Raw genomic sequence first — 24,739 nt, 5'->3', positions numbered from 1 at the left:
TGGTCTGTAAAATGAGCTAGAGAAGGAAATGGCAAGAAAATTCCAAATGGGGTCACAAAGAATCGGATACAACTGAACAATGACATAGTTTATGGTACTTTGCTATAATAAATAGAGCTTCTGTGATTATTTTATGCATAATAGATCTTTTCCCTTTTTAATAGCTTTGGGGTTGGCCTACTTATGGTTTTGCCGAGTTTAAAAGTATTCAGTTAATTGACTTTTGGGATCTAGTTCCAAATTACTTTTCAGAAAGACTTGGACAAATTCACAACTTCACCAGCAGTGCATCATTGTATCTATCTTCCCACAGCCTTTCCAATAAACTACATTTGCAATTTTTGCCAATCTGATAGGTGTGGGAACCTCAGAGATGTTTTAATTTTTGCATCTTTATTAATTATTTGGAATATTGGTTTTAGATAGACACTGTTTACCATATTAAGGAAAGGTCAGTTTCTTCCTAAACTCTTCAATGTTTTTAACAGAACTGGAATGTTGCATTTTGTCCAAAAAATGTTTTGTAGCAAGTACTGATAAGTAATTTTTGTTATACTTACTAACATGATTAGTTATGTTTATAATTTTCTTAATATTAAAGTAGCCTGCATTCCTGGTATAAAACCAACCTCATTGTTTAAGATTTTTTAATATGTTGTAACCTATTTGCTTATATTTTATTTCACATTTCTGTGGCAGTATTTACCAGTGGTAGTTAGTTGATACAGCAGATAGAGTTCCTGGCCTGGAGTCAGGAAGACTCATCTTCCTGAGTTCAAAACTGATCTCAGACATACCATCTATGCGACACTGGGCAAGTCACTTAACCCCATTTGCCGCAGTTCCTCATATGTCAAATGAGCTGAAAAAGGAAATGGCAAACTACTCCAGTATCTTTGCCAAGAAAACCCTAAATGGGGGACATGACTGAAACTGTTAAACAACAGCATTTGCTTTGCTTTGTCTCTCATTGGGTTAGGTATCAAAATCATGTTTGTATCATTGAAGGAGTTAGGTAGGACCCTTTTTTCCTATTTTAGAAACAGTTTATGTAATATTGTAATTAATTGTTCTTTAAATATTTGATATAATTTACTTGTAAACCTGGCTGGACTTGGGGCTTTCTTCTTTGGGTTTTATTTATGGTTTGTTCAGTTTCTTTTTATGAAATTGAGTTCTTTAAATTCTATATTTCTTTATCTGTTAATCTGGGCATTTTATATTTTTTAAATCCTCGTCTATTTCATCTTTGTTGGCATATAATTCAGCAAAATAAATAATTTCTTACAATATCCTTTATTTCTCTTCCATTTGTTGTGAGTTCTCCTTTTTGTTTTTGATATTAGTAATTTGGTTTTCCTCTTTTAAATCAATTTAGCTAACTGCTTAGCTATTTTAGGTTTTCTGCCTCTTTTTGGACAGTTCATTTGTACTTTTGCTTTTGATCTTGTTAATGCCTTTGATTTTCAACATTTATGTTTTGGTGTTTATTGGGTCTAAAAATTTATTCTTTTCTAGTTATTTCAGTTACATTCTCAATCTCTTTTCACTTCTTTATTAGTGAAAGTATTTAGTGACTTTAATTTTCCCCTCAGGACTACTTTGGCTGCATCCCTAAAGTTTTTATATGTTGTCTCATAATTTTCTTTTTCTTTTTCCCAATTACATGTAAATTATAAGATTAAGATTCTTTTGTTTTTGTTTTTGTTTTTTGTGGGGGGCAGTGAGGGTTAAGTGACTTGCCCAGGGTCACACAGTTAGTAAGTATCAAGTGACTGAGGTCAGATTTGAACTCAGGTGCTCCTGAATCTAGGGCTGGTGCTTTACCCACTGGGCCACCTAGCTGCCCTCTTAAGATTGATTTTTTTTAAAAAGTGAGTTCCAAATTTTTCCTTTCTCCCCCTCCCCCCATTGAGAAGGCACGTGATTTAATATAGATTATACATGTATAGTGATATAAAGCATATTTCCATATTAGTCATGTTGTGAAAGAAAATATAAATTCCCCCTCTCCCCCCTCAAAAAAAAAAAAGCAAAACAAGAAAAAGAAAAATTGTTTAAAGTATGTTTTGATTTGCATTCAGATTTCATCAGTTCTTTCTTTGGAGGTAAATAGAGTATTTTATCATAAGTCCTTCAGAATTGTCTTAGATCATTATATTGTTGAAAATAGCTAAGTCATTTACAGGTGGTCATCATACAGTATTGTTATAACTGTGTACAATGTTCTGGTTCTACTCACTTCACTTTGTATCAGTTTTTGTGTAATTCTAGGTTTTTCTGAAAGCATCCTGCTCTTCATTTCTTACAGCACAATAGTATTCCATTACAATCATGTACCACAACTTGTTTAGTCATTCTCTAATTGATGGGCATCCCCACAATTTCTAATTCTTTGCCACCACAAAAAGCTGCTGTAATTATCCTTTCCCCATTTCCCCCCTTAAATCTCTGAGATATAGACTTAGTAGTGCTATTGCTGGGTAAAAGGATATATACAGACATAGTTCCAAATCAGTCCCCAGACTTTTCTTGACCATAGATAGCTTTGATTTCTTCTGAAAACTACCTGTTCATATCCTTTGAGCATTTATCAATTGGGGAATGACTTGTATTCTTATAAATGTCACTTAGTTCTCTATATGTTTGAGTAATGAGGCCTTTATCAGAGAAACTTGCTGTAAAACTTTCCCCCCAGTTTTCTGCTTTTCTTCTAATGATGGCTGCATTAGGTTTCTTTTCACAAAAAACTTTTAAATTTAATGTACTCAAAATTATCCATTTTATATCCCATAATGCTCTCTATCTCTTGTCATAAATTCTTCCCTTATCCAAACATCTGACAAGATTATTTTATGCTTTCCCCTAATTTACTTATGGTATCATCCATTATGTTTAAATCATATACTCATTTTTACTTTATCTTGGTAAATGTGAGATATTGGTCTATACCTAGTTTTGGCCAAACTGCTTTTCAGTTTTCCCAGAAGTTTTTGTCACATAGTGAATTCTTGTCCCAAAAATTTGGATCCTTTGTGTTTACCAAACACTAGATTACTTTGGTAACTTAGTCCAGTGTATCTATGCCACTGACCACTCTGTTTCTTAATATCAGATTGTTTCAGTGATTACTGTTTTATAATATAATTTGAGATCTGATACAGATAGGCCACTTCCTTCACATTTTTTCATTGATTCCCTTGATATTCTTGACCTTTTTTCCAGAAGAATTTTTGTTATTTTTTCTGCCTCTATAAAATAATTTTGGGGTAGTTTGATTAGTATGACACTGAATAAGTAAATCATCATTTCTTTAGTAAAAATATCTATTGGGTCTATGATTCATTCTTCAAGCCACAAATTTTTAGGATTAAGTTAATATCTCCAATTTCTAATCTTTATTTCATAGGCCCTTTGTTTTTATTGCATTGTGGTCATTAAAGGATATATTTGGTATTTCTGCCTTTTTGCATTTTATTGTGAGGATTTTCTACCCTAATACAAGCTTGATTTTTGAAAAACAGCCATTGCCATCTAAGAAATATGTATACTCCTTTCTATTCACATATAGCAATTGGCAGAGAGCCTTCCTGTCTAATTTGTCTGTAATTCTACTTAAGTCCTTGACTCCTTTCTTGTTTATCTTTTTGTCATACTTTCCTAAGTCTAAAAGAGGTACATTGACATCCCCAATTATAATTTTACTGTCTCTTTCTCCATGTAAATGGATTAACTTTTCCTTTAAGTTCCTTGATATATGTTGTCCAGTGCATATAGATTAAGTATTGATTCATTTTCTATAATGCCTTTAAGCATAATGTATTTTCCCTGTTTATCTCTTTTAATCATATCTATTTTTACTGTCACTTTGAGATCATGATTGTTACCCTAAATTCTGCCCCCGTCCCTTATTTCAACCTTGTAGGTGTCTTTATGTTTCAAGTGTATAGATAAATTCCTTTCTAACTTTAAAAGCTTTTCACCAAGTGTCCCCAAGCTAGCTTTAAACCTTCGTTAAAAATTATTCTCCTTCTTACATTCAGTACTGTCCAGTCAAACTGGCTTGTTCTCTGTTCTACACACAGCATTCTGTTGCCTCTCTAATCCTTTCCTTCTCCTTTCTATCCTTTATTTTTTATTTTTTTCCAGTTAATATCATCAAGCCAGAATAAAGCCATCCTGGGCCTTCTTTTTGACTAACTCTCTTCCCTGTGCCCTTTGAAGACATTAGGATTTCACTCAGGTCTCCTGTTAGAATATAAACACTTCTTCATTTTACATTCCTTTCCAATTGTTCCTTTCCTCTGGGAAGTGCTGGAAGGTCCCAAGCTCACCAGTATTCTCTAAGTATAGAGCTCTAATCTCTTCAAGGCTCTGTGGGGGGTGGGGGTGGGTGCTGTTTTTGTCAGTGCTGCAATCTTTTAGAGACATTCATGTATGTGAACTAATCACTGTCTTCTCTGAGCTTTGCCACTTTGCTCTGGAGCATCCTTGCTGAAGCACCCTTCTCCTTCACTTCTGGGATATGCTGGACTTCCCCTGCTTTTCTTGGTTAAAGCTCCCTAAACCCTCCTCACCAGGTTCACTGGGCCCCTTCTTTAGCCTACATGTAGGTTTCTGGATGCCCCTTTTGCCTATGATAGCTTCATAAAAGTATCTCTTCCTTAATTATTATTTGAATTGGCTCTCTTTTGTTTTATCTTTTTTGGAGTATGTGTGAAAATTTAGCTGTTTTGCTTCTATTCACTTAACTTGATAAGAAATGTTTCTGTCTCTTTAGCTAGCCCATCACGAATATCTTGATTACTAACTGCATGTGTCTCCCAATGCTCTGAACAAGATCAACTCCTACATCTTTCCTGAAATTCAGTTCAGCACCAAGTGCCAGCATCTGGTAGGACATTTCAAACTGGAAGTCCTGGAGACATCATAATTATAGCTAGCATTTATCTAATGCTTTAGAGTTTGCAAAGTGCTTTACAAATATTATCTCATTTTTTACAGATACCTCAAACTTAACATGTACAAAACAAAACTCATTTTTTTCCTCCCCAGACGTATACCTATTCCAAACTTCCCTATTTCTATAAAAGTATCATTAGTCGGGGCAGCTAGATGGCGCAGTGGATAGAGCACCGGCCCTGGAGTCAGGAGTACCTGACTTCAAACCCGGCCTCAGACACTTAACACTTACTAGCTGTGTGACTCTGGGCAAGTCACTTAATCCCAATTGCCTCACTAAAAAAAAAAAGTATCATTAGTCATCCAGTCTCTCTGCCTTTTCATTTACTGTACCCCATGCCTGAAATACCCACCCTTATATCTGTCTCATAGAATTCCTCTCCTCTTCAAGACTTAACCCAAGCACTGCCTTCCCCATGAAGCTTGTCAATTTCTCTTCCCCCAATTACTAGGCCCTTCCCTCCCAACTACCTTGTGTTTATCCTGTATATAGATATCTATGTACATAGACATGTTTTCTCCCTTCATAGAATATAGGCTTCTTGAGGGGGAGGTCTTATTTAATTTTTAAAAAATTTTCTTCTCAGCACCAAGCATACTGCTAGGCACATAGTAGATACAAAAAAAAAATGCTAGTTAATTGGTTAATTCACAACTATTTACATGCTCCGATAGATAGTATAAGTACTGTTATCTCCTTTTTACAGGAGCAGAGGTGAAGGGACTTGCCCTTGGTCACTCAGTAAATGTCTGATAATATTCAGTCTCCTGACTGCAAGTTTATGTTCCTGGGGCAGCTAGGTGGTGCAGTGGATAAAGCACTGGCCCTGGATTCAGGAGGACCTGAGTTCAAATCTGGCCTCAGACACTTGACCTACTGGCTGTGTGACTCTGGGCAAGTCACTTAACCCTCATTGTCCTGCAAAAAACCCCACACAAACAAAAGCAAGTTCATATTCCTTTTACTAATGGGTATCAGGAAATAAGACTGGTAACAGGTAGGTTGGGGCCACTTTGTGGAGAATTTTGTACTCCTTTCACTGCTTCCCCCTTATATAGAAACCCTAACCCTCTCTGAAGACACACCTCAGGATTACTGCTGTAGAAGGCAAACCATCTTCTCAGTCCCTTGGGCTAACAACTGAGGAGTCACTCTTGACTCCTCACTGTTTCTCACCCCTCAGATCCAAGCTGTTGCCAAGGCCTGTCAGTTTCACCTTTGCAGCACCTTAGGAATATGCCCCCCCTTCTCTCCTCCAACACTTCCACCATTCAGGTGCAGACTCTCATCACCTTATGCCTTGATGATTGCAATGGCCGCCTGATGGATCTACCTGCCTTAAGCCTCTCCCTACTCCAACCCATTCTCCAGTAAGCTGCCAAAATGAGTTTTCTAAAGCACAGGTCCATCATGTCACCTTCCCACTTAATTAAATTCCAGTGACTTCCTATCAACTCCTAAAATCCAATACAAAATCCTCATACTCTTCCCACCCCTTTCTTGCTCCACATACACTCTTCAACACAGTAATGCTGAATTCCTTTTTTGTTCTTTGAAAAAGACACTCCTCTTGGCTTTGGGCATTTTCTCTGGCTGCCCCCACCCCCATCCCTGAAATGCTCTCCCTCCTCATCTACACCGACTGGCATCCCTGGCTTTCTCCAAGGCCCAGCTAAAATCGCATCTTTTACAGAAAGCCTTTCCAGTCTCTCTTAATTCTGATCGATTATTTTCTGTTTATTGTGTATTTGAGTTGTGTGTACTTAATTGTTTGCCTGCTCTCTCCTCCATTAGATTATGAGCTCCTTAAGGGTATGAACTTCTTTGTGTCTTTTTTCTAGCTATAGTACCTGGCACATAGTGCTTAATAAATGTTTATTAACTGACTGAGAGCCAAGCCTCATGTCATAGAATATCAAGTGTCTCCTCTTCTGTGAGGGCTTCCCTTCTCCCTCCGTCTTTAGTGGGGCTTTTACTCAATTTTCCTTATATTTATTTTCCTATGGGTTATGTACTTAAGGGAAAGGATCTTTTCTATTCATAGCCCTAATCCTGAGAACAGTATAAACCCTATATGAGATTGGCACTTAATAAATGTATGTTGACTTCACTTGGCATGCCAGACAGGTTTATCTGACTTTACCTGCAGGCAGAGGGCAGTGGTTACGGGATCTTAAGAAACGAGACAGAATCAGAAGACATTTTTAGAGAGATTGATGGAGCTGCGATGGTTTGGACAGGAAGAACCTAGAGTCCGAAACCAGGTCAGAGACTTACGGTACAAAAGTCCCAATGAGGTAATAGGATACTATACGGGTGCTAATGGGGTACCATGGGGGGTAATTTCAAGAGACATTGCAAAGGTAGTGGTACCATTGACTGAAAAAAAAGTCAAGGAGAGGGACCCTTTTCCTCTTTAGGGTCTCTTGCCATCTTTTCTCAGCTTACTCTGAACCCTTTTCTATAGTCAGAGATACCAAGGGGGACTATGGATATACAGCTTGATAACTTCAAATTTTAAGAGCATCTCCAAACATCTTCCCTTATTAGTAGCTTGTTAATATTTCTTAAGCATAGATCTAATCCTGTGACAACTGCTGTTCAAAACTATGAATGACTCCCTATTACCTACTGAAATTTCAAATTCATTATTCTAACATTGAAAACCCTCTATAATTGAGTACCTGCCTCTCTAACCTTATTGAATAGTATTCTCCCCCATGCATTCCATGGTGCAGTCAAACTGGACTTTGCTCTGTCTCTCAAACATGCCATTGCTTAAAAGGTATTTTTTTGCCTGAAATGCTCCGTCCTCTGCCTGTTGAATTCCAACCCATACTTTAAAGCTAAGCTCAAATGTTGCTTCCTCCAAGTTTTTTTCCCCAAATCTCACAAAACAGTTTGCTTGCTGCCATTCTTGGGTACTTCCCTTGTACAGTTTTGTATGATAACGATGAATGTGCCATCCCCCCATGCCTTTCTTCACTATGTACTGTAAACTCCATAGAGACAGGGACATCTTAGCACCCAGCCCAATGTTCTGCTCAGAATAAGTATTTAATAAAAAGTTTGCTGAATTTTCTAGACCCTTTTTGAGGCTATTTCCTTATTTTGGCCTGTGCTATCTAGAGGATAAGTTCCAGAAGTTGACTATCTGCTGTAGACTTTCCCCATAAAGTTTTTTGCAATGATATCTTGTTTAATTATTTGTAGGATCTCAGCTTTAGAGCTAAAAGAGGCTTTGGAGATAATTTGTCCCAACCCCTCATTTTGCTGTTGAGAAAATTGGCACCAAAAGAGGTGGAGTGATTTGCCCCAGGTCACACTGCCTACTCAGTTGCTCTGCAAACATTCTAAGTATCTTTTCCGTGTGCACCAGACACTGCACTGCACTGCACAAGGGGGTGACATGCATAGACTCTGGGAATGCAAAGACAAAAGCCAGATAGTCCTTCAAGGAATTTTCATTCTACTGAGAAGAATACAGCACCTTCACACAAAAATAGATACAGTCTATACAGAAAATAATTTTCAGAAAAACCTGGAAAGACATATATGAAATGGTGTATAGTGAAGTGAGCAAAACCAAGAGAACATTGTACACAGAGACAGTAATATTGTTTGATGAAGAACTGTGAATGACTTGACTATTCTCAACATCACAATGATCCAAGACAATCCCAAAAGACTATTGATGAAACATATTATCCACCTCCAAAGAAAGAACTGATATTGATGGAACAGGCTGAAGCATGCTATTTTTTCACTTTCTTTTATTTTTTTCTTTTAATCAAGTTTTCTTGTACAAAATGACAAATATGGTAATGTTTTACATAATTATACATGTATAACCCATATCTGATTGCTTGCCACCTCAGTGAGGGAGGAGGGGAGGGAAGGAAGGAGGGATAAAAATTGGAACTCAAAACTATAAATAAAAATGTTTATTACATTTTTAAAAAATCTTTAGATTTAGATGTATTGTAGCCATGTAGAGCCTCTACTCACCCAGAAACTGCAGTTTCTTATAAACCTTTTCTTTAACAATACCATGTACACAAAGTAATTTAAAATTTCCTTTGTAACTTTTTAAATAGTGTTTTATTTTTTCCAATTACATATAAAGATAGTTTTCAACATTCATTTTTGTAAGATTTTGAGTTCCAAATTTTTCTCCTTCCTTCCCCCTCCCCAAGTCAGCAAGCAATCTGATATAGGTTATACAGTACAATCATGTAAAACATATTTCCACATTAGTCATGTTGTGAGAGAAGAATCAGAACAAAAGGGAAAACCCACAAGAAAGAAGAAAAAGGAAAAAAAAGTGAAAAGAGTATCTGGATGGGGAGAGCACTTTCTATCATGAGTCTTTTGGAATTGTCTTGGATTATTGGATTGCTGAGAAGAGCTAAGTCTATCACAACTGATCATCACATAATGTAGCTGTTACTGTGTACAGTGGTCTTTTGGTTCTGCTCATTTCACTTATCATCAGTTCATGTAAGTCTTTCCAGGTTTTCCTGAAATCTGCCTGCTCATCATTTCTTACAGCACAACTGTATTCCATTACATTCATATATCACGGCTTCATCAGCTGTTCCCCAATTGATGGACATCCCCTCAGTTTCCATTTCTTTGCCAGTTACTTATTTTTTAAAGAATATCTCATTTTAAGAACAGATGCTTAATTTTTATAAAATTTCTTGCTCAAAATAGTCTGATCATAGGATAGGAATAGGGTCGGGATCTATGATTTCATTGGTATAGGGAAATTCCAGGTGAGGCATCTCTGTCTACCAATGCAGGTTGGCATCTTCTCTTTGGTTCAGCATTATCGTCATAGGGCTGGTGTGTGTCAGAGGGGAGACTTTGAACCCAAATTTCAGTTTTCAGTTCACTGTCATACTCCCACTTTAGCCTGAGATTTCAATCAAAATCCCATACTTTGTCATGGTATGCAACTAATTTTTCAACTTGTTCCCCAAGCTAAAATTCAGTGAATCCAAGATTCAGTTTTTCTTCAGGTCTTCTAGTTTCTTACAATATTTTAAGGGATTCTCAAGGGCCTAGCAATCCTCTAGCTCAGGTATCAGTCAGTTAACAAGCATTTATTAAACTCTTACTATGTGCTGTGCAAAGAAAGGCCAAAAACAAAACAAACCCCTTGTGGTCCCTACCTTCAAGGAGCTCATATTCTGATAGAGGAGACAACATGCAAAACAGGCCCCCTATCACTTTACTCCTGGATTATTGTAATAGTCTGCTGGTGAGTTTACCTGCCTCAAGTCTGTCCCTACCTCAATCCCTCCTCCATTCAGCCACTAAAATGACATATTTGTTTGTAAATTGTCTCCCCCATTAGATTATAAGCTCCTTGAGAAGAGCTGTCTTTTACTTTTTTTTGTATGCCCAGTGCTTTGTACAGTGCTTGGCACATAGTAGGTGCTTAATAAATGTTCATTGATATAAAATATACACAGTGTAAATGGGAGTTAATCTTAGAGGGGAAAACACTGGGGGGTGGGGGTCAGTGAAGGAATTAGGAGATCATTCTTTTTAGTCATTGGCAACAGTCAAACATAGATTCAGGAAGCAGAGTGTTGTGTATGTGAGAACGGGAAGGAGTCCTTTGTCACTAGGTCATAGAATAAGTGGAGGGGAGTTAAGTGTAAGAAGACTGGAAAGGTAGGAAGGGACCAGATATACTTGCTCCTAGGGGATAATAGGGAGCTACAAGAGTTTATTAGGTAGGGAGGTGTCTAGTTAGACCTGTACTTTAGGCCAGTCACTTTGGCAGCTGTTTTGGGGAAGGACTGGAGTAGGGGAGAGGCATAAGGAATAAAAATCAGATGTCTAAGGAATGCAGTCACTTGGTTTTGAAAATTGCAGTTGATGACATTTCAACCATTTTGGTGAATTCAAATGCAAATTCAGTCATACTGATGGATAACTGTAAATAGCATACCTTTATTTTAATAAGGCATTAGATAATCTTTCACAGTCCTTATGAATAAGATAGAGAGAGATGGGGTAGATGATAGGAAAGTTAGGTGGTTTTGAAACTGAGTAACTGACTAGACCCAATGACATTATCCACCTAGAGTGAGGTTTCTAGCACAGTGCTCCAGGGATTTCTCCTTGGTTCTGTTCAGTTCCACATTGTCAACAGTCACTAGGGATGTAGTCTTGGGTGACAAGTCTGTTGAATTTGAAATTGGCCCCAAACTAAGACAAATTGCTAATACATTATTGTTTTTAAATTAAGGTTCTGAAAGATGCTCACAAGCTAGAATAGTGTGCTGAAGCTGACAAAATGAAGTAAGGATAAATAAAAGTGAGAGGCTATGTGACATCATAGAGAGCTGGCCTTAGTCAAAAAGACCTAGATTCAAATCTTGCCTCTAATACATACTATGTGACTGACCCTGAACAGGTCTCTTATCCTTTTAGTGTAATAGGCACCTCCCGGTGATTTATTGATCTGTGTTTTGAGAGAAACTTGGAGTTCCCGCTCCCTATATCAACAAAATCACAGGTCTGGAGGGACAAAATGTATCTGAGTGTATGTGTATATACGTTCATGTGTATATGTGAACTTTAATTAAAAATATCTCCTGCATAAGTTTGGATGGATTCTTTTTTTTGGTGGGGCAATGAGGGTCAAGTGACTTGCCCAGGGTCACACAGCTAGTAAGTGTCAAGTGTCTGAGGCTGGATTTGATCTCAGGTACTCTTGACTCCAGGGCCGGTGCTCTATCCACTGTGCCACATAGCTGCCCCACTGCATAAGTTTAAGATGCACTTAACTTGTATTCTTGCTAGAAAGCACTTCATATGAAACACTCCTGGGCCTTCTCATGGACTACAAGCTCAACATGCCTGCAAAATGAACATGGTCTTAGACTACATTAATAGAAGTACCATGCACAGAGCAAGAGAAAGGGCAGGTCTGCTGTACTCAGCCCCAGTCAGACCTTATATACAGTACTGAGTCCAGTTAGGAGCATCACATTTTAGAAAGGGTGTTAACAAGTGAGTTCATAGTGAGATGACCAGGATGATGTGAGGATTTTTTGGAGGAATAGGATGTTTAGCCCAAAGTAGAGAGAAGATTTGGGAAATAAGACCTTTCTTATGGTATGTACTGGACTGTCGTAGAGAAGGATTACACTTGTTCTGCATAACCACAGAAAGCATAACCAGGGGCAGTGAGCATGACTGGAGGGAAGGTGGGGAGGGAAGAGTTAAAGAGAAGCAGGTCTTAGTTCAGTGTAAGGACAAATTTCCTAATAATTATTGTTACCCCAAAGTAGAATTGACTGCTTCATATGGTAGTAAGTTCCCTGTCACTGGAAGTATTTGCATGGATCCTAGATGACCACTTAGCAGTGTAGAGGATGATTCCTGATTTTGTTAGGGGTTAATTGATGAGCTCTGAACTCTCTTCTAAATCTGAAATTCTGTGTTTTTTTGGGAAGGAAAAAATGTCGAAAGGAAACCTTCATTGCCATATAACCTGAAAGTATTCAGCCAACATTCATACATATTAATATAGTGACTAAATTAACTCCTGGACATTGGGATAGATTTGCTTGGAGTCATCCCCAAGCTGAAGTTTCTCCAGCTCTTTGTACTCCCTAGGTAACTTTTTATTAATACCACTTAGGGGATCCTGGCTCATCTTTCAGAGCCTGCACTCCTGGAAAAGGGCCTTTACCCTTCCTTTTTTGGGGGGAGAGGGAGTTATTTCCCCTTCCTCATGGCATCCTCTGCACCACAGTATATGAAATCAGCTAGTGGCAAGGATTTACTGTACTGTATGAACATCTCTGGTTGCGACTTTGTACCACTTCCACTTTCAAGTTCACACTTGTACAAACTCCACCCCTTCCCACCACTGCCAGAGCTGTTTCTCTCAGTAGTCCTGGTCCCTGAGGAAGTAAGGTCCTTTCTGTGTGAGCCCTAGGACTATACCCCCTTTTTTTGTTCTCAGTCAACAATAATTACATTATGGCCACCCCAATCTTCACTTAGCAACTGTCCAGAATTGTGTTAGCCACCTGAATCTTCTCAAGTGGTCCCTCAGGTTCCTCTCCTGAAAGTGATCCTTTCTTCCTCAAACTATCCTTGCATTTTTGCCTGGACCTTTCCTGTGCCTTATTACATTGTGTTTCATTCTATAGCTATGTATGTACATATGTCATAGCACTCTTCTTTTTTTGGATCATAGGTTTGTTTTTTTAACATTCATTTTTTACAATTTTGAATTCCAATTGTTCTCCTTTCCTTCAGCCTCTCCCTCACCCATTGAGGAAGCAGGCAGTATTTCACAGCTAGTTCAGAGGGATCTCAGAGACCGTCTTGTCCAACTTTTACCTCAACAGAAATCCCCTCTACAGCATATCTGACAAGCAGATATCCAGCCTGTGCTTGAAAGCATCTAGTGGAAGAAACCCACAAGCTACTAAATCAATAGCCCATTCTGCTTCTGCATGGCCCTCCTTGTTAGGATGGTTTTTCTACTCTAAGTACCCTGTGAGGATCGTTTGAAAGAAGCAGCCACAGGTAGCCTGGATCTTCCCCTGATGAACTTTCTTTTGGCTCCTTTTTGATACCTTCTGGCTTTATACTTTGAGTATTGTTCATCTCCACAGGGCTTGGCAGCTTTCTCTCCTGGAGCTGTGGTCTGTTGTCTATGAGAACAATCTTTCCTGTGAGACCTATTTCCTGAGAGCAGAAGCAGGGAGGGGGCTTGTCCTGGATGGAGCTGTAGCTGGTGCCAGGAGCACTGCCTCCTCCCTGAAGCCTTTGGGGAATAGAAATCCTGTGTTCTTTGTTCCAAACTTGCCTCCTTTCCCCCTTGCTTCTTCATGTACCTAATGGTCCTCAGGTCCCAGACTGTGCACAGCAACAGCAGATGGCGATGACAACCCTTGGACTAGCATCGGAGTCTCTACCAGCTCTGCCCCATATCAGCACCTCCTCCCTTGGAACACAGCCTCAACATGGTCATCACAAGGTCCTGCTCCCTTTCCATGATCCCCAACATGGTATTCTTCACCATCGTAATCACTTACGCCTTCTGGTTCCAGACTGCCCCTAAGTTCATAAAGCCCAGGAATAGTCATGCATTCATCCAAAAGGCAATTATTAAGGACTCTGGTGTACTGTGTTATATACCAGTAACATTGGGAAAGTAACAAAGTTGAGATAACATGACCCCTGTGTTCATGATGTAATCAAATAACTGGATTCCACAGCATTTTATAAGTATACTAGAAAAGTACAGAAAAGTGTTAGGTGATGTCAGAGGGAGGAAGTCATTAATGACAAGGAATAGGGAATGGATGTGTGGGGGGAATGAAGGAAAGCATCAGAGATGAGGTGGCATTTGAATTGAGATTGGTGTGGAGCAAAAAGTATGTACAGCTATACCTTCTATGTCTTGACTTTCCCCATCATGGCTTCAATATCTTGTGAGTTGGCATAAGAAAGTAAATGGGGGGCAGCTAGGTGGTGCAGTGGATAAAGCACCGGCCCTGGATTCAGGAGTGAGTACCTGAGTTCAAATCCAGCCTCTGACACTTGACACTTACTAGCTGTGTGACCCTGGGCAAGTCACTTAACCCCCATTGCCCACCAAAAACAGAAAGAAAGAAAGAAAGTAAATGGGAATTTTGGGGGAGTTTTGCAGAAGTTAAAGATGACACACGGAGGCCAGCAGATGACACAGAAAAGGTTTAGAAACTTAGAAATGTGTAAAATATATAAATAGTATTATATAATATCAACAGGCTTCTTCTCTGGTACTGAGGGAGAGCCAGAACATTTTACATAGATTTTCCAGCTTAAGGGGGTGCCATATCCCTAACTCTCAAGTTGTGGAAGGGATAACTTTATAGGAATTATCCTATAAGAGTACGTATAAGAAAGAAGATGAGCCAAAACAAAATGTGAAAGTCTAGTATTTGTTCTGGAGACAGTTATCCAATTTAGCTGGACCCCAGGAAGCATAAAAGGGAGTAATATGAAATAAGGCTGGAAAGGTAAAATGGCACCAGATATTGAAGGTCCTTGAACTCCAGACAGAAGAATTTGAACTTTACTTGGGAGGCACTAACATTTTTTGAGCAAAGGAGCAACATTACAAGATGGATGTGTGATGCGAGGATTGAAAATGGAGAGGTAGAGTGAAAATAGAGACCTTTTAGAATACTATTGCAATAGTCTAGGCAGGTGGTAATGAGGACCTGTAAGTAAGGGGGTGCTGGTAGAACTAGAGTGGAAGTGATGGATGACAGAGGTGTTGTGGCTATAGAATTGATAGGGTCCTGGCAACCTAGAGGATGTAAGAGTTAAGGAAGAGATGACAGAGGTTTTGAATGTGCAAGACAAAGGTGAATTGTGATACAAACAGTGGGATCAGAATAGGGGGGCGTGTGGAGTTTGAGGTGCCAGTGGGCCATCCACGTGGAGATGCTCTATAGACATTTGGAAATCAAGGTTAAAGGTATAGATTTGGGAGTTAAACTTTGAGAGCCAGTGTAATTACTAAAGAAGAGAGAAAAGAGCCAAGGACAGATCCTTGAGGCACAACCACATTATCAGACAGGGAGGAGCTAGGGTCAGATAGAGAGCTTTTAGAGAAGTAGGGTAGAGGAAACAAGAAAAGTATGGTTTCTGTGAAGCCAAGGGAAGAGAAAGGATCCAGTAGGAAGGAATATTCAGCAGTGCCAGAAGTTGTAGAGGACAAAGAGGATAGATAAGCCCTGAAAAGAGGCTAGTGGATTTGACAACTGGACTGTAGATCGATTTGAAAAGAACTCAGCAGTGAAGGAAGGAGAAAAATGAAACAGTACCTGGAAGATCTAAAAGGGTCAAAAGCAAGCTTTTTACTTCTTAGGACTGGGGAGATCTATGCATGTTTGTAGGTAGATGAGAAAGATCTAGGAAAGAAGATGAGACTGAAGCTAGATTAGTTGGAGGAGGTGGCTGCTAGAGGATGAGAGAGGGAAAGGAATGAAGGGCCCAGGAAGAGGGATTAATTTTAGTGAGTGTGGAGGTACTCTTCTTCTGTGCCTAGGCTCTGGTTTCATAAGCATTGGGTATGTGCATTTTCAGCATGGGAGATACAAAGGGGTAGAAGTCCAGAGCAGTCTGAAGCACACATACAAATGCTCAGAGCCTGCTACCTTCTGAGCATCCTATTGCATCCCATTGTACTTTGGATAGCTCTAATCGTTTGGAAGTTTTTCTTTGCCTTTTTTTTTTGGTGATTGAAGAGGATTTTACACATGGAATGAAGAGGTAATTTGATACTGGGAAAACAAATCAGGGCAATAAATCTTATCAACAAAAGAAAAAAATTCAATCATATTATTACAAAGACTTTTTATAAAACATAATTCATTTATGTTAGAAACATTTACAAATTTATGAATAGAAGAGTCCAGCATATGACAAAAATATGTCTCTGAATCTATAAGCTCATATTATATGCAATGGAGAAAGACTAGCAGCATCCCCATTATAAAACTGATGTTAAACAGAGATGTCCACTCTCCCTATTTCTATTTAACATAGATTTAGAAATATTATCAAGAACAATAAGTGATGAAAAAGAAAGTGAATGTATAAACATCAGCAGTGAAGAAGTTATGGTATATTTGCTTATAGATAGTGTGCCTTGAAAACTCTAAACAGCCAATCAAAAAAAATTAACAGAGGTAAGAATGACTTTGGATATAAAATCCCTCCCTGTTGTGTCCTCACCTGGCAAACTCTGCATTTCCATATACCTCCACCAAGAACCAAAGGAAACCCTTAGAGAAATGCCCTTCATAGTAATGACAGTGGATCACATGTTTGGACATGGACTCAGTGACTCACAAGACAACTTTACAAAGACAAAATGAGTTTGACAGAAATCAGGGAAGAACTGAACAGATATAAGATATGCACCATCCAAATCCTATCCTGGACACCCACTACCTGTGTATCCTTGGGCATGTCACAAATTTTTCTGTTCACCAAATTAAATCTGCCTCTTTGTAATTTTCTTTTCTCTCTCTCTCTCTCTCTCTCTCATTCTCAACCACTGCTCCCTCTGGGGCATGAAAAACTTTGTCAAGTACTTGGCTGAAACTTAGATTAACTTTATAGCATTCCCCTTATCTACCAGTCTGGTAATGCTCTCACAAAAGGAACTGTGCTCAGTCAAAAAGTATGACCTGCTTTTTGGTGGTTACATTGTACTTTTGTGATCAGTGCTTCCTTTTCTAAATGTTAATCTTCCTTTCAATAATACCTTCTAGAGTTTTGCCAGAAATCAAAGTCCAGCTCAGAGGCCTAGAGTTTGCAGGCTATACTCCATTCCTTTTTTTTCCTTTTTTTGAAAATCAGTCCATTATTTTCCCTTCTTCAATCTATCACATTCTCTGAGATCTTTCACTGATAATATCTTAGCAGTTATATCTGGCATTTCTTTCAGTATCATGGATTGTCATCTGGGCCCATTAATTTGAAACATTCTCTTGTGTCTCCCTAGCTGTTTTTATTCCATCAAAAGTTCAAAGATCATTGGTAGCTAGGTGGCAAAGTGGATAAAGTGCTGGACTTGTGCTCAGGAAGACCTGAATTCAAATCCTACCTCAGACACTTCCTAGTCATGTAACTCTGGGCAAGTCATCTTTTGCCACCTTTGCTTTTATTTATTTTTAACTTAATTTAATTATTGTGGGGCAATGAGAGTTAAGTGACTTGCCCAGGGTCACAGCTAGTAGGTGTCAAGTGTCTGAGGCCAGATTTGAACTCAGGTCCTTCTGAATCCAGAGCCAGTGCTTTATCTACTGCGCTACCTAGCTGCCCCCACCACCTTTGCTTTTAAACAGGTACTGCTGGATGAAGGTGGAGAAAACCATTTTGACTGGCTCCACTACAATTTTATGTTATATAACCTTAACCAGGCCCTCACTGCTACTAGTCTATCCTGCTATACCTCCCTTATCAACTTGTTATCTCACTTTCTGCAGCAGCAGCTCTTCAAAATCTTTTCATCCTTACTCAACACCTCCCCCAACACCCCATAATATAAGAACCTTGCCTTATTTTATAGAAAAAAATTCACCATAAGTTTCCTCTTTTCCCTTCATTCTCATCTCCTATCACTCAGATGATTTCTGCCACTCTCTCATCCTTCACCCCTGTATTACATGAGGAAGTGGCCTTACTCCTTACCAAGGCTAACCCTTCTACCTTCTCAAGCTATCCCATCCCTTTCTGTCTCCTTCAGCAGATTGTCGCCTGTGTCAACCACACTCTGTCACTTATTTTCAGTCTTTTCCTGTCTTATTGGCTCTTCCTACTGCCCACAAACATGTCCATGTCTTCCCCCATCCTTCAAAAACCCTAAATTGATCCTTCCACCCCTACTAACTATTATCCTTTATCTCTTCTGCCCTTTGTGGCTAAAATACCATCTACCATAGGTGCCTCCACTTTCTATTCTCTCACTTTCTTCTTAACTCCTTAAAATGCAGTTTCTGACCTCATCATTCTACTAAATCTACTCTTTCCAAAATTACTAATGATATCTCAGTTGCCAAATTCCCAGTAGTCTTTTCTCAGTCCTCAGTCTTCTTCACCTCTCTGGAGCCCTTAATACTATTGATCAACCTCTTCTCCTTGATATACTCTTTTCTCTAGATTTTTGGAATACCACTCTCTCCTAGTTTTCCTCCTGTCAGCTCCTCAGTCTTTGCTGGATCTTCCTCCAGATTCCGCCCTCTAATCTTAGGTGAACCATAGGGTTCTGTCCTAGGTCCTCTTCTCTTCTCCCTCTTTACTACTTTCACTTGGTGATCTCATCAACTCCCATAAATTTAAAGTGATAAAGGAAAGTTAGGATTGCCAGATTATAGGAATTCTGTTCTCAATCTTTCTCTTTCTTTTACTATCTTTCAATAAATCCTTAAAAACCTAGACTTGTTTATCAGTGATTTTAGTCAGTTTCCCCCCAAACTTGAGGGGACAGATTAGAACCTACATTTAGAAATTTAAATTACACAGTTGATAATTCTTTAATCTACCTTTTATGTCCTGTCCCATCCTCTCTATTGATCTCCAATCTGAGATCTCCAACTGCCTTTCATACATCTCAGATTGGCTGTCTAGTAGACTTTTTAAACTCAGTATGTCCAAAATGAAACTCATTATCTTTCCCCTAACCCCCCCCCCCAATCCCTTCCTTAAAAGGCAACACCTTCCCAGTCCCTCAGGCTCACAAACCAGGAATCATCCTGGAATTTTCACTGTCACTCCCCATATCCAAGCTGTTGCTGCCAATTTCACTTTTGTAACATCTCTCAGATATACCCCCTTCTCTCCTCTGACACTGCCACTCCTCTAGGGAAGGCCCTCTTCACCTCATACTTGGATTATTAGAATAGGTGGATCTATCTGCCTCAAGCAGTCTCTGCCCACTCTAATACACCCTCCATTCAGCTATTAAAGTGATTTTCCTAAAACAAGGTCTGATCATGTTTCTCCCCCCACCCCCAACTCAATAAACTCCAAAAACATTCTGTGTCACACCATTTTTACCATTTTTTTTTCCCTCAGTCACACTCCAGGGACTGGTTCCTCCTTGGTGAAAATCAAGTCTAGAATAGAAATGCCCTTTGCTGGTTCCTCTACTTTTTGAAGAATAAATTTGTCATTAAGACAAGTTGAGAAATTATTAACTGATCAGCTTTTGGGAGAGAGAGAACTCCAGCAGTCCATATAATGGAAATTCCCCATCTGTGCCAGGTTTGTGATCTATTTCCTGAACATCTTGTCTATTTTTTTCTTCTGTCCAAGAAGTCTATCATATATTACTTCTGTTTCTGCTTCCATTGATCTTCTCTCAGATGCTCTCTAACATGCTTTTCCTCTCTGGTTCCTGGGTTTTCTCGCATAAGTATATGTTTATCTCTAAGACTTTTCCAAAGCAGAACTCATTGTCTTTCCCTGAAAACCTACCTATTCTTTTCTTTCCCATTTCTATCCAGGGCACCTACATTCTCCCATTCACCCAGGTTCTCCTCACAACCTCAGTGTTATCCTTGACCCCTCAGTGTCACTCACCCCACTTATCCTGTTGGTTGCAAGATTTTGTTGTTTCTAACTTCTCCACATTTCATACATACATCATACAGCCACCACCCTAGTTCAGGTTCTTATCACCTCTCTCATGGGATATTGCAGTAGCCTTCTAATTGATTTCCCTCATCATGCTTCTTCCTACTCCATTCTGTCCTCCATACAGCTACTAAAGTGCAGGTTTGACCACGTCTCTCCACCACTCAGTAAACTCCACACCTTTAGGATCAAAAACAGAATCCTCTGTTGGACCTAGAAAGCTCTTCCTAACCTGGCCCCAGCATTCCCGTCCAGCTTTGTTACATAAGGCTTCTCCCACATTCTTTGGTCCTGTCAGGCTGTCTTTATAACTGTTTATCACACAGGACACTCCAGCTGCTGGTTTGTGCCTGTGCACGGGCTCTCCCACACACAGAGTGCACTCCTTCCTTCCTTATTACCATCTCTTCAAATGCTTTGTTTCTTTCAGAACTCAGCTCAGGGGCTACTTTCCTCATGAAACCTTTCTCGATCCTCCCAGCTGCTAGTACCCTATCCTCAAAATTACATTGTATTTCTTTTGTATATATTTAAGATAGATTTAGAACTGGAAAAGACCTTAGAGACCAATGAGTCTGCCTCCGTGGGCTTCCCCTCCCCCCCCCATTTTTTAGATTAAATAACTGAGGCACAGAGAGGTTAAGTCCCATATCTAGTACCCAAAGTCCCATATCTAGTAAGTATCTGAGATAAGATTGGAAGAAGGTACAAATCCACTGCCTTCTATCCACCACACTTCTGTCCATAGCACTTACATACTGTAGCACTCCCTGATACAGTAGAAGTTCCTCCAGAGCAGACGCTGTTTTGTTTTTGTCTTTGTAGCCCCAGGACTTAGAATAGTATCTGGCACAGGGTAAGCACTTAGTAAATGTTTGCTGGTTAATCTATGTGCAGTGTTCTTCCTGTCTTCAGGTCTTGAAAATGCAGGGAGCTGGGAGATGGGGTGGAGAGAAGCTCCTAAGAGATGCCTCAGTTTCACATGATGGACTGAGCTTAAAGAGGGGATAGGATAGCATCCTGGTGGTTGTATGTGTAAAAGAGGTCACCTCTACTGGGCTGTAAATTCCATCAAAAAGGTGCTTTGTAAAGTACTATGTAAATTATGTCATGGAGGCAGGTAATGTATCTTATTTGTTCATATACTTCCTCTCAGTGCTATTGTTAATAGGGTAGTATCTTTTCAGATGGGGAATTCTCATTTTCATCCCCAGGCTCACTTGGTGCTGAGAGTCATGTTTGCAGACTCTCAACTTCTGTCATCATATCATTTCTTCCCCTTCCTCCTCTCCCCACAATATCTCCTAAAAACCATTCCCCACTGAGAGCTCATCTTTCCATTCCCAGCTGACTCCTCTTCTTGTCTGCTCATTCCTAATATTCCTCTTTGGATTCAGCTCCATGCTTTCTTCTCCTCAGTCATCCCACCCTCCTTATTAGGCTTTCTCCATTTTTTGCATTCTTGCCTGCCCTCTGTGCCCACCAGTCTTGACTTCCCTTTGGTCTCCTCCTTTCTTTCCTCTTCCTTCTCCTTCCCCTTCTCATCCTCCTCTATGGATTCCCTTTGTTATCTGTGCCCAACATTACTTTCTCTATAATCTACCTTGGTCCCCTGGTACCCTCTACCCCATTTTCGTGAATTCTTATCAGTCTCTGGACTCCCCTACCCTGTGTGCCAACTACCCCTCCCTTGGCTGTTTTCCCTTGTTCTTCTCTTTCATCCTCTCCCCCAGACTATGAGGATAATTTTGAGATCTGTCAGCACCATCTGCTCATGAGAGCAGTCTGCTTCTTTGGGAGTATCCTGTTCTTGCCCTGGCACTTCCTCCAAGTATAAGAAACTGACATTTACATTTTGTGTCAATTGTTTCAGATTGTGAGCCAAGAACTGAGAACAAGGTGTTGACTCCAAAACAGGACATTTTTAAAGACATGCAATTAAAGGAAATGAAATTCGAAAAACTCACAGGAGATGTCCCTCAGGGACCTGAGTTTGAAGAAGGCAGTGAATTTGAAGGCAGGCTAGAGAAACAGTCGAGAAATACTGAATTACTGGAGAAACCAAGTAAGACCTTTTCCCAAGAGAACAATTGTAGACAAGTAACAGTTATCCACAATCCATCTACTTTAGGAGGCAAAGCCCAAGAATATAATGAATTTGGGAAAAGCTTCAGTCCTGACTCCAACCTTGTTCCACATCCAAGAATTCCAATAGGAGAAAAGTCTCATCAGGGTGATACATGTGGCCAAAGCTTTAAACAGAATTCAGATTTAATTAAACATCAGAAAATCCATGCATCGAAGAAACTTTTAAAAAGTAATGAATGTGGAAAGTCACTCAAAAAGAGCTCAGTTCTTGAATATCAGAAAGCTAATGCTGTATGGAAACCTTATGAATGTATAGAATGTGGGAAAACTTTTAGCCGGAGCGCAACTCTCCTGGAACATCACAGCATTCATACAGGAGAGAAGCCTTATGAGTGTAGTCAGTGTGGGAAAGCTTTCAGTCATAGCTCTACCCTGATTCAGCATCAGAGAATTCACACTGGAGAGAAACCTTATGAGTGTAATGAATGTGGAAAAGCCTTTAGTCGGAGTTCAAACCTTATTGAACATCATAAAACTCACACCAAAGAAAAACCTTATGAATGTATAGAATGTGGCAAAACCTTCAGCCGGAGCTCAAACCTTATAGATCATCAGAGAATTCACACTGGAGAGAAGCCACATGAATGTCATGATTGTGGAAAAGTTTTTAGTCATAGCTCAACATTAATTCAACACCAGAGAATTCACACTGGAGAGAAACCCTATAAATGTAATGAATGTGGCAAAGCCTTCAGCCGGAGCTCATCCCTTATTGAGCATCAGAGAATTCATACTGGAGAAAAACCTTATGTGTGTAATGCATGTGGGAAAGCCTTTAACCAGCGATCAGGACTTCTTCAACATCAGAGAATTCATACTAGAAAATAATCCTGTGAATGTAATGAATGAGATAGAAAGCTTTAGTCAGACTTATAGTTTGGTAAATTCACCAGTAAATTCACATGTTATTACAACCTCATAAAAATTCTAAATCACTCGAAGACAGAACCTGTCTGTCTAAAGCATCTTGCTCATTTATAGAAACACAGAGACTCTTAATAAATAGTTTTTGTTTCGTTTGATAAATGGGATGATTGTATGAAAGTTTTAACTTAGAGTTTATCCTTTATTCTCCATCAGAAATATCATATCTGTCCAATATCTGTCCAATATCTCCCATAGGACTTGGTAACTTACAATTTGGAGGGAAATGAGAGGGGAAAGGGCACTATCAGCAGTATGGTCTTGTGGAAATAGTAGCCAGTGGTTCCTAAAGACTTGGCTTCAGGATACCTGTATTCAAGTCCCAAATCTATTACCAATTTGTGGCAAGCAATTTGGGCTTGTTTGGCCTCAGTTTGCAAATCCATAAGTTGTGGATAATAATACTTGTTTCATTAACCTTACAGGGTTTTGTTTTGAGAGGTTTGTTTGTTTGTTTTTAAGGGATCCTTTATACCTAAAGGATCTGTGATTTTTTTTTTCAGTGTATATCCTTCACCAGAACCAATCACTACTGCTCTACAATTGAGATGATTTTGAGAATTACTGTAGCTCCCCTGCCCTTTGCCCCTCACCCTTTAGCAACTTGGTAAAAATGAGCCTTTCTAAATTAGTTTGGCTTGTCCTCAAACTAAAGACATGCAGTTTATCATGAGGACTATTCTCAAAGCCTTTCCATTTGTTTGACCCCACAACAGCTGAGGCTTCATCCATGTCATCTTCGAGAATGTTGGGTCAGCTACATCCTGTGAGGAGGCCTCAAACTTCAGTGGAAAATAAAATGAGAACAGAGATGGAAAAATATGAGAGTTAATGAACATCTTACACATTATTATGTTATTTAAGTGGGTCAGAAGAGTAAAAAGGAAAACTTTCAGGAGAGGAGAAACATGAGGAATATAAATTGGAATGGAAAGGAAAACCAAAGGTAGAGAGTGAGACAAGGATAGATGGGAATTGATACGTAGCAAGTAAAAGCACAGAGGGTGAAACTTATCAGTACTACATAGTAAATGTCACTGAATCATACCAATAAAGGTGAGGCTGTCAGAATCAGGTGCAAGCATAAAAAACAGTCATTTTAAGAATTGCTTCTCTTTGGAGCTGTTCCTAATTCTACCATGAAAGTGATCTCTGACCTCCAAAGATATTCTTAGATATTCCTGTCTTGATCTCTCCTTTGTTCCAGTCACATTTTATCTTGTCATATTTATGTACTTGCCATAACCTACAAGTGTGGATGCACTGGCACATCCACACACACACAACCCATTAGATTGTAAGCCCCTTGAGGATAGGTATTATCAAAAGGAATGAGTGAATCATCTTTATATCTCCAGCTCCTTACCTAGTGCCAGCACAAAGTATGTAATAAATAAATGTTGATTGAATTGAGTATTCTTTTCAAGTACACAGCAGCTTCATTAGGAAGGGCTCCCATATAGAAATCTTTAGTTAATTAATCAAATAATAGATCAATAAGCAGTTAATCTGTTGGTTGTCATT

The 24,739-nt window shown here is 39.3% G+C and overlaps 1 protein-coding gene across 1 annotated transcript in view; it reads left to right on the top strand.

Annotated features, from left to right (window-relative positions):
* The window catches only part of LOC122735715 (zinc finger protein 239-like), a 31,338-nt gene extending 7,869 nt beyond the window's left edge, over positions 1-23,469 (top strand). The window contains exon 2 of the mRNA XM_043977450.1: positions 22,017-23,469. Coding sequence (XP_043833385.1) covers positions 22,076-23,119 — 1,044 coding nt within the window. The 5' untranslated portion in view covers positions 22,017-22,075 and the 3' untranslated portion in view covers positions 23,120-23,469. The remainder of the gene's footprint in view (positions 1-22,016) is intronic.
* Positions 23,470-24,739: the final 1,270 nt, after the last annotated feature.

Source organism: Dromiciops gliroides, chromosome 1 (genome assembly GCF_019393635.1).
Source record: "Dromiciops gliroides isolate mDroGli1 chromosome 1, mDroGli1.pri, whole genome shotgun sequence".
Taxonomy (NCBI): domain Eukaryota; kingdom Metazoa; phylum Chordata; class Mammalia; order Microbiotheria; family Microbiotheriidae; genus Dromiciops; species Dromiciops gliroides.
The sequence above is the reverse complement of the archived record's forward strand: the minus strand, read 5'-3'. Positions and strand labels throughout refer to the sequence as shown.